This window comes from Otolemur garnettii, unplaced genomic scaffold (assembly GCF_000181295.1).
Source record: "Otolemur garnettii isolate 467f Iridium unplaced genomic scaffold, OtoGar3 scaffold00082, whole genome shotgun sequence".
Lineage (NCBI taxonomy): Eukaryota > Metazoa > Chordata > Mammalia > Primates > Galagidae > Otolemur > Otolemur garnettii.
Genome location: NW_003852477.1, coordinates 1,245,512 through 1,259,465, shown reverse-complemented (window position 1 = coordinate 1,259,465; position 13,954 = coordinate 1,245,512). Strand labels below are relative to the sequence as shown.

General features: G+C 41.1%; 1 protein-coding gene and 1 pseudogene across 2 annotated transcripts; one reads left to right on the top strand and one right to left on the bottom strand.

Annotated features, from left to right (window-relative positions):
* Nucleotides 1–10,945: 10,945 nt before the first annotated feature.
* The window catches only part of LOC100962185, a 5,766-nt pseudogene continuing 2,757 nt past the window's right edge, over nucleotides 10,946–13,954 (top strand).
* Nucleotides 12,721–13,899, bottom strand: CCR8 (C-C motif chemokine receptor 8). 2 transcript variants are annotated; one of them, XM_012808033.1, is made up of 2 exons: nucleotides 13,781–13,894; nucleotides 12,721–13,607 (listed from the first exon to the last, which is right to left on the bottom strand). In XM_012808033.1, the coding sequence occupies exons 1-2, from the start codon at nucleotides 13,802–13,804 to the stop codon at nucleotides 12,813–12,815; spliced, it is 819 nt and encodes a 272-aa protein (XP_012663487.1). In that variant the 5' UTR covers nucleotides 13,805–13,894; the 3' UTR covers nucleotides 12,721–12,812. The 2 variants fall into 2 exon arrangements, with proteins under 2 accessions (XP_012663487.1, XP_003794528.1); XM_003794480.2 differs by having other exon boundaries at nucleotides 12,727–13,899.

Here is a 13,954-nt window from a genome sequence, read left to right as displayed (position 1 = left end):
TGCTGTCGCTGCTTGCTTGAGGTCTTTTTCTTCTCATTCAGGCCATGCCTTACAAGTTTGGTTGGGTTCATTTTTCTTTGCATAATCCAAGGAATTGTAAATCCAAAGCCCGTTGTTTCACCCCCACCAAAGTGAATGCTGAATCCAAATACAAAGATGATATCAGATTTGGTCATGTCCGTGTTGTCTAGTTTTCCCCTAACTTCTGTCTTTAGTACTGTTGTCTTCTCACAGTGAAGAATATTAATGACCATTTGTTTCCTCTGGTCTAGTTGGTTGGTCATGAATTTCCTGGTCTGGATGGTCACTGTATCACTCATGATGGCCGGCAATCCTCAAGCAGCCAGGGAGGAAAAGAGATGTTTGGATTTTTTTGTTTGTATGTTTTTGAGACAGAGTCTTACTATGTCACCCTCAGTAGAGTGCTGTGGCATCACAGCTCATAGCAACTTCAAACTCTTGGGCTTAAGTGATTCTCTTGCCTCAGCCTCCCAAGTAGTTGGGACTACTGGCACCCACCACAACACCTGGCTACTTTTTGTTGTTGTTGCAGTTGTTATTGTTGTTTAGCAGGCCGGTTCAAACCCGCCAACCTCAGTGTATGTGGCCAGCACCCAAACCACTGTGCTATGGGTGCCGAGCCTGTTTTTCTTTTTAAGTATCTATCTCTTTAGAAATTTTTTCATTCATAGTCTGATTTTTAAAAAATTTCTTCTTGTTGATTTTTCAGCTTTCCCTTGGATCTTATTGAGAATCTTTATCACCAATATTTTTAATTCTTTATCTGGTATGCCAAACATCTAATTTCCGTTTGATCTTTTTCTGGAGGGTTAGTGTAATCCTTTGGGAGTGTTGTGAAACTTTGTTTCATATTTCCAAAATTGTTTCTCTGGTTCCTTCTCATCTAGTTAGACTGTTTCTTTTTCTTATTTTTTAATTTATTTTCAATTGGACTAGGTTTTTCCCCCCACTTTAGGATGTGACCATAATGCAGTGATTTTCAACAGTGTACCATGGCACACTGGTGTGCTGTGAGAGGATCTTAAGTGTGCCACAATTTTTTAAACTTTATTAATGAAATTATTTTCAAAAGAAGTTAAAAGCACAGTAGCTGTATTCTTTTTTTTAACTCTCTTTTTTTGATCAACATAATTTAAGAGTGCTGGTGAAGTTTAATGATAGGTTCAAGTGTTCATGAGATAAAAAAGATTGAAAAACAATGCTGTAATGTGTATAATTAAATGATCGTCTGGCTTTGGCTCTGGGTGTTCTCTGTAGCAAAGACTGCATGAGTTCTTTTGTTGTAGTAAATCTTTGTGTGGTGTTTTTATCAGATGCGGCTTGTAGTAATGATGTGTTGTGTGAGTGGGTTCACCATCTCTTTTTTTTTGTATTGTAGAGACAGAGTCTCACTCTATTGTCCTGGTAGAGTGCTGTGGCATCACAGCTCACAGCAACCTCCAACTCCTGGGCTTAGGCAATTCTCTTGCCTCAGTCTCTGGAGTAGCTGGGACTACAGGCGCCCACCACAACGCCCGGCTATTTTTTTTTATTGCAGTTTGACTGGGGCTGGATTTGAACCCACCACCCTCGGTATATGGGGCTGGCACACTACCCACTGAGCCACAGGCACCGCCTGGGTTCACCATCTCTTGCAAGTCAGAATGGGAGTCTCTCAAAGCTCAGCTCTTTTTCTAGTCATGTGAATTTTTTTTTAATTAAATCATAGCTGTGTACATCAATGCAATCATGGGATATGATGTGCTGGTTTTATATACAATTTGAAATATTTTCATCAAACTGGTTAATATAGCCTTCACGGCATTTTCTTGTGTTATTGTGTTAAGACATTTATATTCTATATTTAGTAAATTTTGCATGTACCCTTGTAAGATGCACCGTAGGTGTGGTCCCACCAATTACTCTCCCTCCACCCATCCTCCCCCTTTTCCTCCCTCTCTTCTTTCCCCTTCTTCTTGGGCTATAATTTTATATTATAGTAGGGCTGAGTATACTGCATACTTTTATAGTAGCGCTTTTATAGTAGGGCTGAGTATACTGCATACTTTTTCTTCCATTCTTGAGATACTTTGCTAAGAAGACTGTGTTCCAGCTCCATCCATGTAAACATGAAAGAAGTAAAGTCTCCATCTTTCTTTAAGGCTGCATAATATTCCATGGTGTACATATACCACAATTTATTGATCCATTCATGGGTCAGTGGGCACTTGGGTTTCTTCCATGACTTAACAATTATGAATTAGGCTTCAATAAGCATTCTGGTACAAATATCTTTGTTATAATGTGATTTTTGGTCTTCTGGATATATATCTAGTAGAGGAATTGTAGGATCTAATGGCAGGTCTATTTTTAGATCCCTAAGTGTTCTCCAAACATGTTTCCAAAAGGAACATATAGTTTGCATTCCCACCAGCAGTGTAGAAGTGTTTCCTTTTCTCCACATCCATGCCAACATCTCTGGTTTGGGGATTTTGTGATGTGGGCTAATCTTACTGGAGTTAGATATCTCAAAGTAGTTTTGATTTGCATTTCTCTGATGATTAAGGATGATGAGCATTTTTTCATGTGTTTGTAGGCCATGCACCTGTCTTCTTCAGAGAAGTTTCTAATCAAGTCCCTTGCCCACCCTGGGATGGGATCACTTGTTCTTTTCTTGCTAATACATTTGAGTTCTCTGCGGATTCTGGTTATTAAACCTTTGTCAGAGACATAACCAGCAAATATATTCTCCTATTCTGAGGGCTGTCTGCTTTCTTTACTTACTGTGTTCTTGGCTGTGCAGAAGCTTTTCAGCTTGATCAGGTCCCAGTAATGTATTTTTGATGTTGCTTCAATTGCCCGGGGCATCCTCCTCATAAAATACTCACCCAGCCGATTTCTTCAAGTGTTTTCCCTACACTTTCTCCTATTATTTTTAGTTTCATGTCTTAAGTTTAAATCTTCAATCCAGTGAGAGTCTATCTTCGTTAATGGTGACAGGTGTGAGTCCAGTTGCAGTCATCTACAGTCATGTGACTTTTCCACCCTCCAATGCTTTTCACTGGGTTGAGCAGTTCCTCCTCATACCAGTAGGTGGCGCACATGGGCAGCAATTGACTATGGTAGGCGTAGGTGGCTATAATTGATATCTCAAGGACAGCAAAAGCCCTGTTCCTGACAGAGGTGGTGGGAGTGGAAGACCTCCCTGTGAAATACACTGAGGACTTTGCAGTGGGAAGTAGGGGAGATGCCTCAGCTATACTACCAGGCCCCAGGAAAGCAATCCACCTGATCATGCCCCTGCTCTGGTGTTCCAGATGTTCAGATTTGAAAGACACTTCTGTTCACCTGCAGGAATGCTGATGTTCCATGTAGGGAGGAGATGGGATTCCACCCCTTGTGCATGCCTGAGCCTGGAGGGTACATCTCTCATGGGGATGCAGTCATTGGTTTTTCTATTTTTAGTAGAGATAGGGTCTCACTCTTGATCAGGCTGGTCTTGAACTCCTGAGCTCAAGCAACACCCTGCTTCAGAGTGCTAGGATTATAGGAGTGAGTCACTGCACCTGGCTGCCGACAATGTTTGGTGTTCTTTGGCTGGCAACTGCAGAATTCCAATCTGTCTCCCTTGTTACAAGTATTGTCCCCATGTGTCCGTGTCCAGATTTCCCATTTTTGTAAGAAGATTAGTCATATTGGACTAGAGCCTACCCTAATGACCTCATCTTAACCTGATTAAATGTGCAAAGATCCTACTTCCAAATAAGGTCACATTCTGAAATACTAGGGATTAAGACTTTAACATATTTTCTTTTGAGGGACACAATTCAATCTATAGCAGAAATAATATGAATTATGCTCCCACAAACATTTTTTTTTTTTGAGACAGAGTCTCACTCTGTCACCCTGGGTAGATTCACAGCAACCTCAAATTTCAGGGCTTACGGGATCCTCTTGCCTCAGACTACAGGTACCCGCCATAATGCCTGGCTAGTTTTAGTAGAGATGGGGTCTTGATCTTGCTTGGGCTGGTCTTGAACTCCTGAGCTCAAGTGATCTACCTACCTCTGCCTCCACTAGTGCTAAGATAACAGGTGTAAGCCACCATGCCCAGCTTTTTGGGGGAGGGGGATTGATGTAAGGGTACATATGCTTGGGTTACATTGTTTGCATTTATTAAATAGCATCCAAGTTGTAGTTGAGTCCTTCACCCAGGAGTTGTGCCATATCCCCTTGCATTGTACACATTAGGTGGGGGCTTAATGTGTACATTAAGGCTCCTCCCTTTTTTCCTCCCTACCTGAATTTAATTGTGTTTTTCTCTCATATGGGCCTGTAGTTGTTCATTTACTAGTTTCAAATTAGTATTGAGTAAATAGGGTGTTTGCTTTTCCGTTCTTATAATACTTTACTAAGGAGAATGTTCTTTAATTCCATCCAGGTTAATACAAAAAATGTAAAGTCTCTATCTTTTTATGGCTGAATGTTATTCCATGGCATACATATGCCACAGTTTATTAATCCACCCATGGGTTGATGGGCCCTTGGGTTGTTTCCATATCTTTGAACTTGTGAATTGAGCTGCTATAAACATCTGAATACTAAAGTATACTAAATGTACTTCCACAGTCATTCCTGATGCACATATGAATGCATTTTCACTGGATTTGTATCTAAGATTGAAATTGCTGGGTCAGAGGCAATGTGTATCATCAACTTTTATAGATAATACCAAATAGTTTCCCAAACTGGCAGAATAATTTTCCAGTGTTACCAGCAGTGTAGGTGTTCCATTTTCAATACTTAACATTGTCAGATTTCTTAATTTTACTGCAAGGTTTATAGTGCTATTTTTAACAGCTTTACTTTATATATTTCCCTGGTTAATAGCAAAGCTAAGCATGTGTTCATTTATTTGTTTGCCTTTTGCACACCTTCTTTCAAGAATTATCTGTTGATGTTCCCTGTCTCCCTCTAATTTTCTTTTTTATTCTCCATAGAGACTGTCAAAAATTGCCAGTGCTGACTATATTTTAAGCCATTGTGGTGGGATTTTAATTAGCAATAGTTGTGCCTCATTGACTATGATACTTTCACTGTAAAAAGCTTTTATTTTTCTTATTGATATGTAGAGGGTTTTTATTTGGTCTAGACATGTATGCCACCTGGGAGCTGATTCTTAATGAGTGTCTAAATTTCTACAATCTTTTTAAACAATGGCATTAACAGCTTTTGATCTGAATCAACTTTTCAAGAATTTTGTATAGCAAAAGACCTTGTAAGATATTGCTTCTCTTTGGAGGATAGATTTGTTTGCTATCTGGAAAAAAAAGGTAATGTCTTTCTCCAGGGCAAAGATGGGGCAGGTCTGCTAGCCATTCCTTTAAAGGATTAGATTTCGAAAGCATGAGGTTCCTCTGTTGTAGTATACCACTAAATCACTAAATGCACATCTGTGTAGACCATGCGGCATCACCACTTACAGCATGTTAGGCAGGGTGGTCAAAACCTACCAAGCTCATATTTTCTGCTATGCTGTAGATGATAAAGTCCTTTGTCTCTGACCCAGTAGTTGCATGTCTTCTGCCAGCATCCAGGAAACTGTGGCAAACTGGCTTATTAGCTTTCAAGTAGGGTAAAATCTGAGGTCTTTCATGTTTTCTATATTGCAAAAATCTCCACCAACCAGGTGGCTCATCTGAGGGCAGTGCATGAGGCCTAAGGAAGCAAGAGTCCCAGGCCAGCTAGGATATGGGATGTGAGAAGGTCCAGAGGCAAACCTGAAGGAGTCCTTGTGCCTCCGGTGGAGGAGCCCAGCTGCATCCTGAGAGGTGCCAGCTGTCAGTGCAGATGGTGAGCTAAAGCTGCTGTCCACTCCAACATCCACCCAGGTGGTCCTGCCATCATTGCCACCATTTTCTTTGTGGGCACAATTTCCCACAAAATGTCCATCCTATTGCAGATGACAAAAATCTCACCCAAGAGCAAGTGTTTGACAGTTAAGTCCTAATTTGAAGCAGAGTCCTCTATGAAAATGGGGAATACGCTTGCAAATAGTCCTACCTGATATGAAACTATTACTTCAACAACCCTAGTGATGGATTAAAAAAAAACTTCCTCTGTGACTGATTCCAAAAGTAAATGTAACGAATGTTCTCCCTATGATTCTTACTGGTGCACGAATCAACATGACAGTCTCAGTTTTGTCACAATGAAGTTCCCATGTTCACTGACCCTCTGTCTGAATCCTATGCAAGAGCAGGGAACCTAACTACTCACATTAGGTGCATTACGAATGAGTTCTGCATCCTGGTACTTCCTCAATGTATTTGGGCCCTCTTGTTCTTGGTCACGATAATGCTGCTGGCTAATTATAAATGACTAGAGATGACTGGCGCAGACATTGCCAAGTCCACATCACCAGCAAAGCTTTCAAGCCAGAGTAGGAAGCTTTGGAGCTGACAGGTCACCAGTGGGCACTAGATGATATTGAAGAGGAACTCATGGCCAAAGATCTCTACTTAGAAGACATGCTGAAAAAGAGATTATGGACTTCTGTTTTTTGAAGACATGAATTAGCTATGCCAGGAGCTTAGAGTAGTGGTTAACCTTGCAACTCTCAGCCGGAGCCTCTCAGAATAAAAGGGAGGATGCATAAAGCAGCAGGTATGTAGCAAAGATCATTTCTGTCTGATCTGTGTTACTCTTTGTTTAAAACTAGAGGAAATGAGAAGTATTTAAAAAGGAAGGAATAATTTAAAAAGAAATGTTGGGGTGTGGTGGCTTACGTTTGTAATCCCAGCACTTTGAGAGGCTGAGGTGGATGGATTGCTTGAGCTCATGAGTTTGAGACCAACCTGAGCCAGACTGAGACTCCTGTCTCTAAAAATAGCTGGTCATTGTGGCAGGTCCCAGTTAATTGGGAGGCTGGGGCAACTGGGTCTCTTGAGCCTAAGAGTTTGAGGTTGCTGTGAGCTATGATGTAATGGCACTCTACTGAGAGTGACAAAGCAAATAAATAAACAAAAATAAAAAATAATATTTTAGGCTTGGTGCCTATGGCTCAAGGGGCTAGGGCGCCAGCTACATACACCTAAGCTGGCGGGTTCAAATCTAGCCCGGGCCCGCCAAACAACAATGATGGCTGCAACCAAAAAATGGCCGGGCATTGTGGCGGGGCACCTGTGGTCCCAGCTACTTGGGAGGTGGAGGCAGGAGACTCGCTTGAGCCCAGGAGTTGGAGGTTGCTGTGAGCTGTGATGCCACAGCACTCTACCCAGGGGGATAGCTTGAGGCTCTGTCTCAAAAAAAATTTTTTTTAATTTTGCCTTTTAATGGCTTTAATAATGAAAGTTAGAGGAAGGGGCAAAACTCAAGCTAGTGATAGTTCATAAAAACAGCAAAAATTCAATCTTTGGAGGGAACATTTTCAATCATAAGTAATTATTATGTGAAGTCAGCCTAACTTCTACCCACGGTAAATTTCTGCTTACCTGAGCTCAAAATATCCTGTATTTTGCCCTTAATTTTTGGTAAGAATTTTATAACTTTTTTAAGACAAAAGTAATAACTTTTTATTACTGAACATTTAGAAACTATGGATGAGCAAAATGAGACTTTTTGTATGGTTCATTTTGAGCTTACAGCATGACATAGAAAGCCAACGTGTCAAAATTTTATTTCAAATAAATTCTTTTTGAACACCAGGGCCAGGGAAGATTTAGCAAACCTTATAGATATTTGAATACTATCTAGAGAAAATCAGTAACCCTGAGACACTGCCAGATACCGAAGTGCCTTTGAAATCATCAAGGGCAGGCTAAATAAGGAGGTCTTGATCTGGCGTTAGAATGTGTCAAATCTACTGAAAAATCAAGGTTCTTACTATTTATGGCTATGCAACTGAGCAAAAGATGTCATTCTCCAGGTGTTCTTGATGAGAGAGAGTTTACACATCATTATGAGACAGAAAGGAGGGTAATTGCTGGTGGATATATAGGTAAGGGCTGCCCAGGAAAAATTCCGTTCTGGGCGGAATGGCCTAGGAAAGAGGCAGGTGCCTCTTTGTTATCAAGAGGTGAATGCGATTTGAAAGTTGAATGCTGTAATCAAGCACAAATGACTCTCAACTCGACAAATTAATCTACCCTGTTTTCTCTTCACACGCATGCACATAGACAATCTTCTCCCATTCTGAGGACTGCTTGTTCAGTTTTTTAAATGGTGTCTGTGGCAGTTTTGATTTCCAAAGAAATATATTCTGAGATGGAGACTAGCGTGCAGGAAGGTTATTTAAAAGTGCTTTGGGAATCAATACCTGATTGAGCAGAGGGAGAACTTACCCAGGAGTCTCAGCGGAAACTCTGGAAACTCTGGAAACTCTAGCCTTCAGTGAGTGGCTGGGACTTTATGCGCAGGTCGCTGAGAAAGTTTTGAGACCGACTGTGTGTATGGTCCATTATTTTGCTTCCAAGAAACACAGTTGACTGTCCTTTCTGATTCATCCATTCCAATTTCAATTAGTTTGCCCGATTGGTGTGGCTGGGAGGGCTTCATTTATTTCTGTCCACATGGATTTTTATGTTTCTTGATTTTTGTGTACCTGAAAACTTTCCCAATGGCTGGTGTACCCTCATGTCAATTGATCATGGGATGTAAGCCACCCTTTGACAATCCCCAAAGGGACTGAGAGCTGAGGTGGCTTTCCCAGCAGCTGGAGTAAGGGGTTTTTTTTTATTACTGTAAGTATTTAATTGCAATGTAGTCAAATCTCACTGTGGTTAGTGTTTCTGAATTCCATTTAAGACATCTTATTTCTTTGCACCACAGTCATGAAGATTTTCTTTTCTATTTTTGTCTAGAAGCTTCATTTTTATTATTGTGTCTTATTTATACTTGACACTTTTCATTGAAATATAGACTATGAAATGTTTTATGTCACCATCATCCCTAAAGGATATCTTCACTGGATGTGAAATTCTACTTTGACAATTATTTTCTTTCAGCTCTTTAACGGTCTCGTCCTTTTTACCGGCTTTTACTGTTTGTGTTGCGAAATCCACTTTCACTTTAATTGCTGTTCCTTTGACGATAATGTCTCTTAAAAACCTCTTAAAATTTTTTTTTTTTTTTTTGGTTTCCACCAAAGTTTGGTATGACTAGGTGTAAAGTTTTTTGTTTTTTGTTTTTTTAATTTTATTTTACTTTGGATTATAGGACTTCTCGGATTTGTCTCTTGGTGTCTTTCTTCCTTGTGGGGTCATCTTTAGTCATTACGTTTTCTCACAGTGCTTCTGCCTCACTGTCTCTCTATTTTCCTCTCTCAAAAACATGTTAGTGACCACTGAACTATACACTTTAAATTATTAAAATGGTAAATGTTATATCAGGTGAATTTTACCATAATTCTTTTAAAAAGGTATCTAGAGGTAGAAGGTTTGGGGGTTGGCTTAACCACTCAGTATAGGAGAGCTGTGGTTTGCCATCTGTTACTGAGATGGTTGGGTTTAATTTTACTATCTTGCTATTTGTTTTCTTTCTTTTATTTTCTATTTTGTTGTTGTTGTTGTTGTTGCAGTTTTTGACTGGGGCTGGGTTTGAACCTGCCACCTCTGGTACACGAGGCTGGCGCCCCACTCCTTGAGCCACATGCACCACCTTTGTTTTCTATTTGTTACACCTATTTCCTGTTCCTTTCTTGGTTTCTTTGTGTTAATCAAGTATTATTCTCATCATTTTTCTCTATTAGCTTTTTAGTTATATCTTCTTGTACTTTGTTACTGCTTGCTCTAGAGATTTTAGCACTCATTTCTAACCTGCTATGGTCAGTCTTAAAGTAGGATTTTAATACTTTTTGATTAACGCAAGCACTATTCAAATGTTTAACTCCATTTACTTCTCCATTTATCCCTTATTGCCTTTTGTGCTGTTTATATATTTTTATTAAATATATGGACTAAACATTCCAATTAAAAGACAAAGATTATTAGAGTGGATTTTTAAAATACAGGTAGTAGTACTCTGGCTTCTGCTTATAATAAACCAACTCTAAGTGCAGAGACTGCTTAGAGACAGCTGTCACAATGTGTGCAGGGACATAAAGGACCCTGAAATATTGTGTGAACGTGGGGGTTTATGTGCTGGGAAGTAGAGTTCCATGTTACTCTCCCACCTTCCCCACCAAGCTCAGGAGATGGTCTGTGCTAGGAGTGTGCCCTGACTTGATGTGCTGGGGAAATGTGTGTGGCAGTCAGGAAGGGACTGGAGGGAAGTGACTCATGAGACAGAGAGGCCAAGCACCTTTCAGCACCACCAGGTGGACTCTGGCAGGCCCGGGTGTTTGCCTTGGGAAGCCTAGATTGCAAACCTGACACCTGCTTATAAACAGTCACGTATGTATCCTCATGGTAATAACCCCTCTCCCCCGGGGGTAAAATCCCCAACTAAATTCTCCTTTACAAAAGGGACATTCAAATACAGGAGAATTATTTGGTTTAAATTAAAAGAATATAGGGATATGCACCGCATACACTAATCCCCGAAAGCTGATGTGGCTCTATTAATGATAAACATAGTAGACCTTAAGACAAGAAGTATTACTGGGGAAAAAGAAGCATTTCATAATGATAACAGAGTTAATTCAATAAAAAGGCATAAAAATCCTATATTTGTACACATCTAATAACATTGCTTCAAGATACAGGGTGTTTGGCTGGGCGCAGAGGCTCACGCCTGTAATCCTAGCACTCTGGGAGGCTGAGGTCAGTGGATTGCTTGAGTTCATGAGTTCAAGACCAGCCTGAGCAAAAGCAAGTCACCTGTCATCTCTACTAAAAATAGAAAAACTGAGGCAAGAAGATTGCTTGAGTCCAAGAGTTGGAGGTTGCTGTGAGCTATGATGCCACAGCACTCTACCCAGGGTGACAGCTTGAGACTCTGTCTAAAAAAAAAAGAAAAAATAATACAGGATGTCTATAAAGTTAGTGTATATTTTTTATATTTATACTTCACAAATTAAAATGAAAAATAGACAAGCCCACAATCACAGAGATTTTAAGGTACAGATTGAGTATCTGGTATCTGAAATGCTTGGGTCCAGAAATGTTTTGGATTTTGGATTTTTTCAGATTTTGGAATAATTGCATATGAGATACCTTGGGATGGGGCCCAAGTCTAAACATGAAATTCATTTGTTTCATAGACACCTTTACACATAAGCTGAAGGTAACAGTACAGAACATTTTTTTATAATTTTGCGCAAGAAACAAAGTTTATGTATAGTGAACCATCAAAAAGGCCATTCTCTCAGACACCCATGAGGAATACCCTGGATGTCTGACATTACCATCATTTCCAACTCTGAATAAATACACTTCGGATAAGCACTCATTTTCTTACAATTATACACACATAGTACTCAGCAGTAAAAAATATGAGATACCATTTATATGGGGGGAATGATGTGTTCAGGGTGACTAAGCAGCACAGTAGCTTCAGCAGGATATCTGTCTCAGCTGGGAAGCAGCAACAACAAACAAGGGCAGGTTTTCAATCTCCACCTCTGATGCCGTGTTTTGATGAAAAGGTCACTGTATGGTATTTTATTTTTTTTAGATGAGAAGCAACATCAGACACAATTGAGGGACAAGGAAGTAGGTCCTCAAGAGATGAAAAGGCATTTTGCTGGATGACTTTTCTTTTTAGAGACAAGTCTCACTTTGTCACCCTCAGTAGAGTGCTGTGGCATCACAGCTCAGAGCAACCTCCAGCTCTTAGGCCTCTTGGGCTTATGTGATTCTCTTGCTTCAGCCTCCTGAGTACCTGAGACTACAGGCACCTGCCACAACGCCTGGCTATATTTTGGTTGTAGTTGTCGTTTTTGTTTGGCGGGACCCGGGCTGGATTCGAACCTGCCAGCTCCGGTGTACGTGGCTGGCGCCTTAGCCGCTTGAGCTACAGGCACCGATCCTGCTAGATGACTTTTAAAACATTTCCTCCAGAGCTATCTGCTTCATCAAAAGTTTTAGAAGTCTCTCTTTGATTTTATAAACTGACATGGTTTCTTGTTCTGTTTATGAATGCACTGCCCTAGTCCCTCAATAAACCCATCACACAGTTCCAACATGTCGTCTGTGCACACGTTTTCTGCAGCGTAAACAATGTCATCGTCAATGTCACTATTATCATGATCACCTTGATCCAGATCCATTTTGGCTGCTTCGGTATCAATCAATGATTGCACACTTAGAGGCTTTCTTTTGAGACAGAGTCTCCCTTTGTCACCCTTGGTAGAATGCTGTGGCATCACAGCTAACTGGGCTTAAGCAATTCTCCTGCCTCAGCCTCCCAGTAGCTGGGACTACAGGCACCTGCCACAACATCTGACTATCTTGCTCAGGCTGGTCTTCTAACTCCTGAGTTCAAGAAATCCACTTGCCTCAGCCTCCCAGAGTGCTGGAATTACAGGTGTGAGCCACTGTGCCCAGCCTAGAGGCATAGTTTCATATTAAAATTTTTCAATATTCCCTTCTTCCAAGATACCGATGGGCTCTGAAGGTATATATTTTTTGCAAATATAAGGAGGTCAGACATCACTTTTTCTCGCTTAACATACAGAATCCTTTAAAGACATCACCTTGTCCATCATGATCACTGAACATAGTCACAGACCAGAGATTTATGCCAGGCACACACAACTGTGTCTTTAGTCACTGTTCCAAGCTGTTTTTGAAAACCTCCCACATCCACACCTCTGTTCACTGCTACCAGCATGCTGCTCAAGAAAGTGTTTTTTATTTCCTCTTCACCCATCCTCACAAAATGTAGTCTGTGCTGGAGGAACGGGAGGAGTACTGATGGACGGAGGATGACCTTTCCCAGCCCTCCCTGGGAATTTGTCTTCCTATGTAGAAGAAGACGTGGCTGCAACTTTTCTGAAATATTTCTGAGAGGTGTTTCTTGAACTTCTCACCCATGAAAGCATAGATAATAGGGTTCACACAGCAGTGAGTGAAGGAGATGGTTTCTGTGACGTGGGTGGCATAAATCAGCCGCTGGCTCATGACACACCCGTCCAAGATGTGCATGTTGTGCAGGGAAGTGAGGAAGAGGACCAGGTTGAATGGGACCCAGAAGAGTAAAGATGCAATGACCACAATGAGCACCAACCTGATGGCCTTGGTCTTGTTCTGGTTTTGGCACCGCTTCAGCTGGTGCAGGATGCTAATATAGCAGAACAAAAGAATACTGAATGGTAGCAACAGGCCTAAGATGTTCATTTCAAAGTGGGTGAAGATCTTCCACTGCAAAGTCTGTTGATTGTAAGATAAATAACACTGTAGAATACCATCTTCAGAGTCCACTTGGTAAAATTTTAGCATTGGGCTGCTGGCCAGAATGGCCAGCAGCCATACTGCCAGGCTCAGGGCTGTGCCCATTCTGGCTGTCCTCACCTTTACGGCATACACGGCATGGACAACAGCCAGATACCTGTCCACACTCATAAGGGTGATGAAGAACATGCTGCTGAAGAAGCCAATGTAATATAAGCCAGAGACCACCTTGCACATTCCAGTCCCAAACACCCACTGGTCCAGCTGATAGTGGGTCTGAAAGGGGAAGGAGAAAACAAAAAGCAGGTCGGACAGGGCCAGGTTCAAGAGGTACACATCTGTGATGCTCCTCAGCTTCTTGCAGGCCACAAGGACCAGGATGACCAGGAGGTTTCCCAGAAGACCGAATACAAACAGGAGGCAAAAAAAGACGGCAAGAAGCAGCTTGCCGTCCCTCTGGAAAATCTCCCCATCACAGGGGCTTGAGAAGAGATCAGGATAGTAGTAATCAGTCACTGTTGTCACATTGGGTTCAAGTGTATAATCCATCAAGGCAGGGGGACCTGGTCACAGAGACATATAAAAGAGATTCAGTCCTTAAGAATAACTTTATTTTTATTTTT

Bases quoted from the DNA above. Each gene is read 5' to 3' on its own strand.
- CCR8 (XM_003794480.2), bottom strand. From the start codon at position 13,880: ATGGATTATACACTTGAACCCAATGTGACAACAGTGACTGATTACTAC.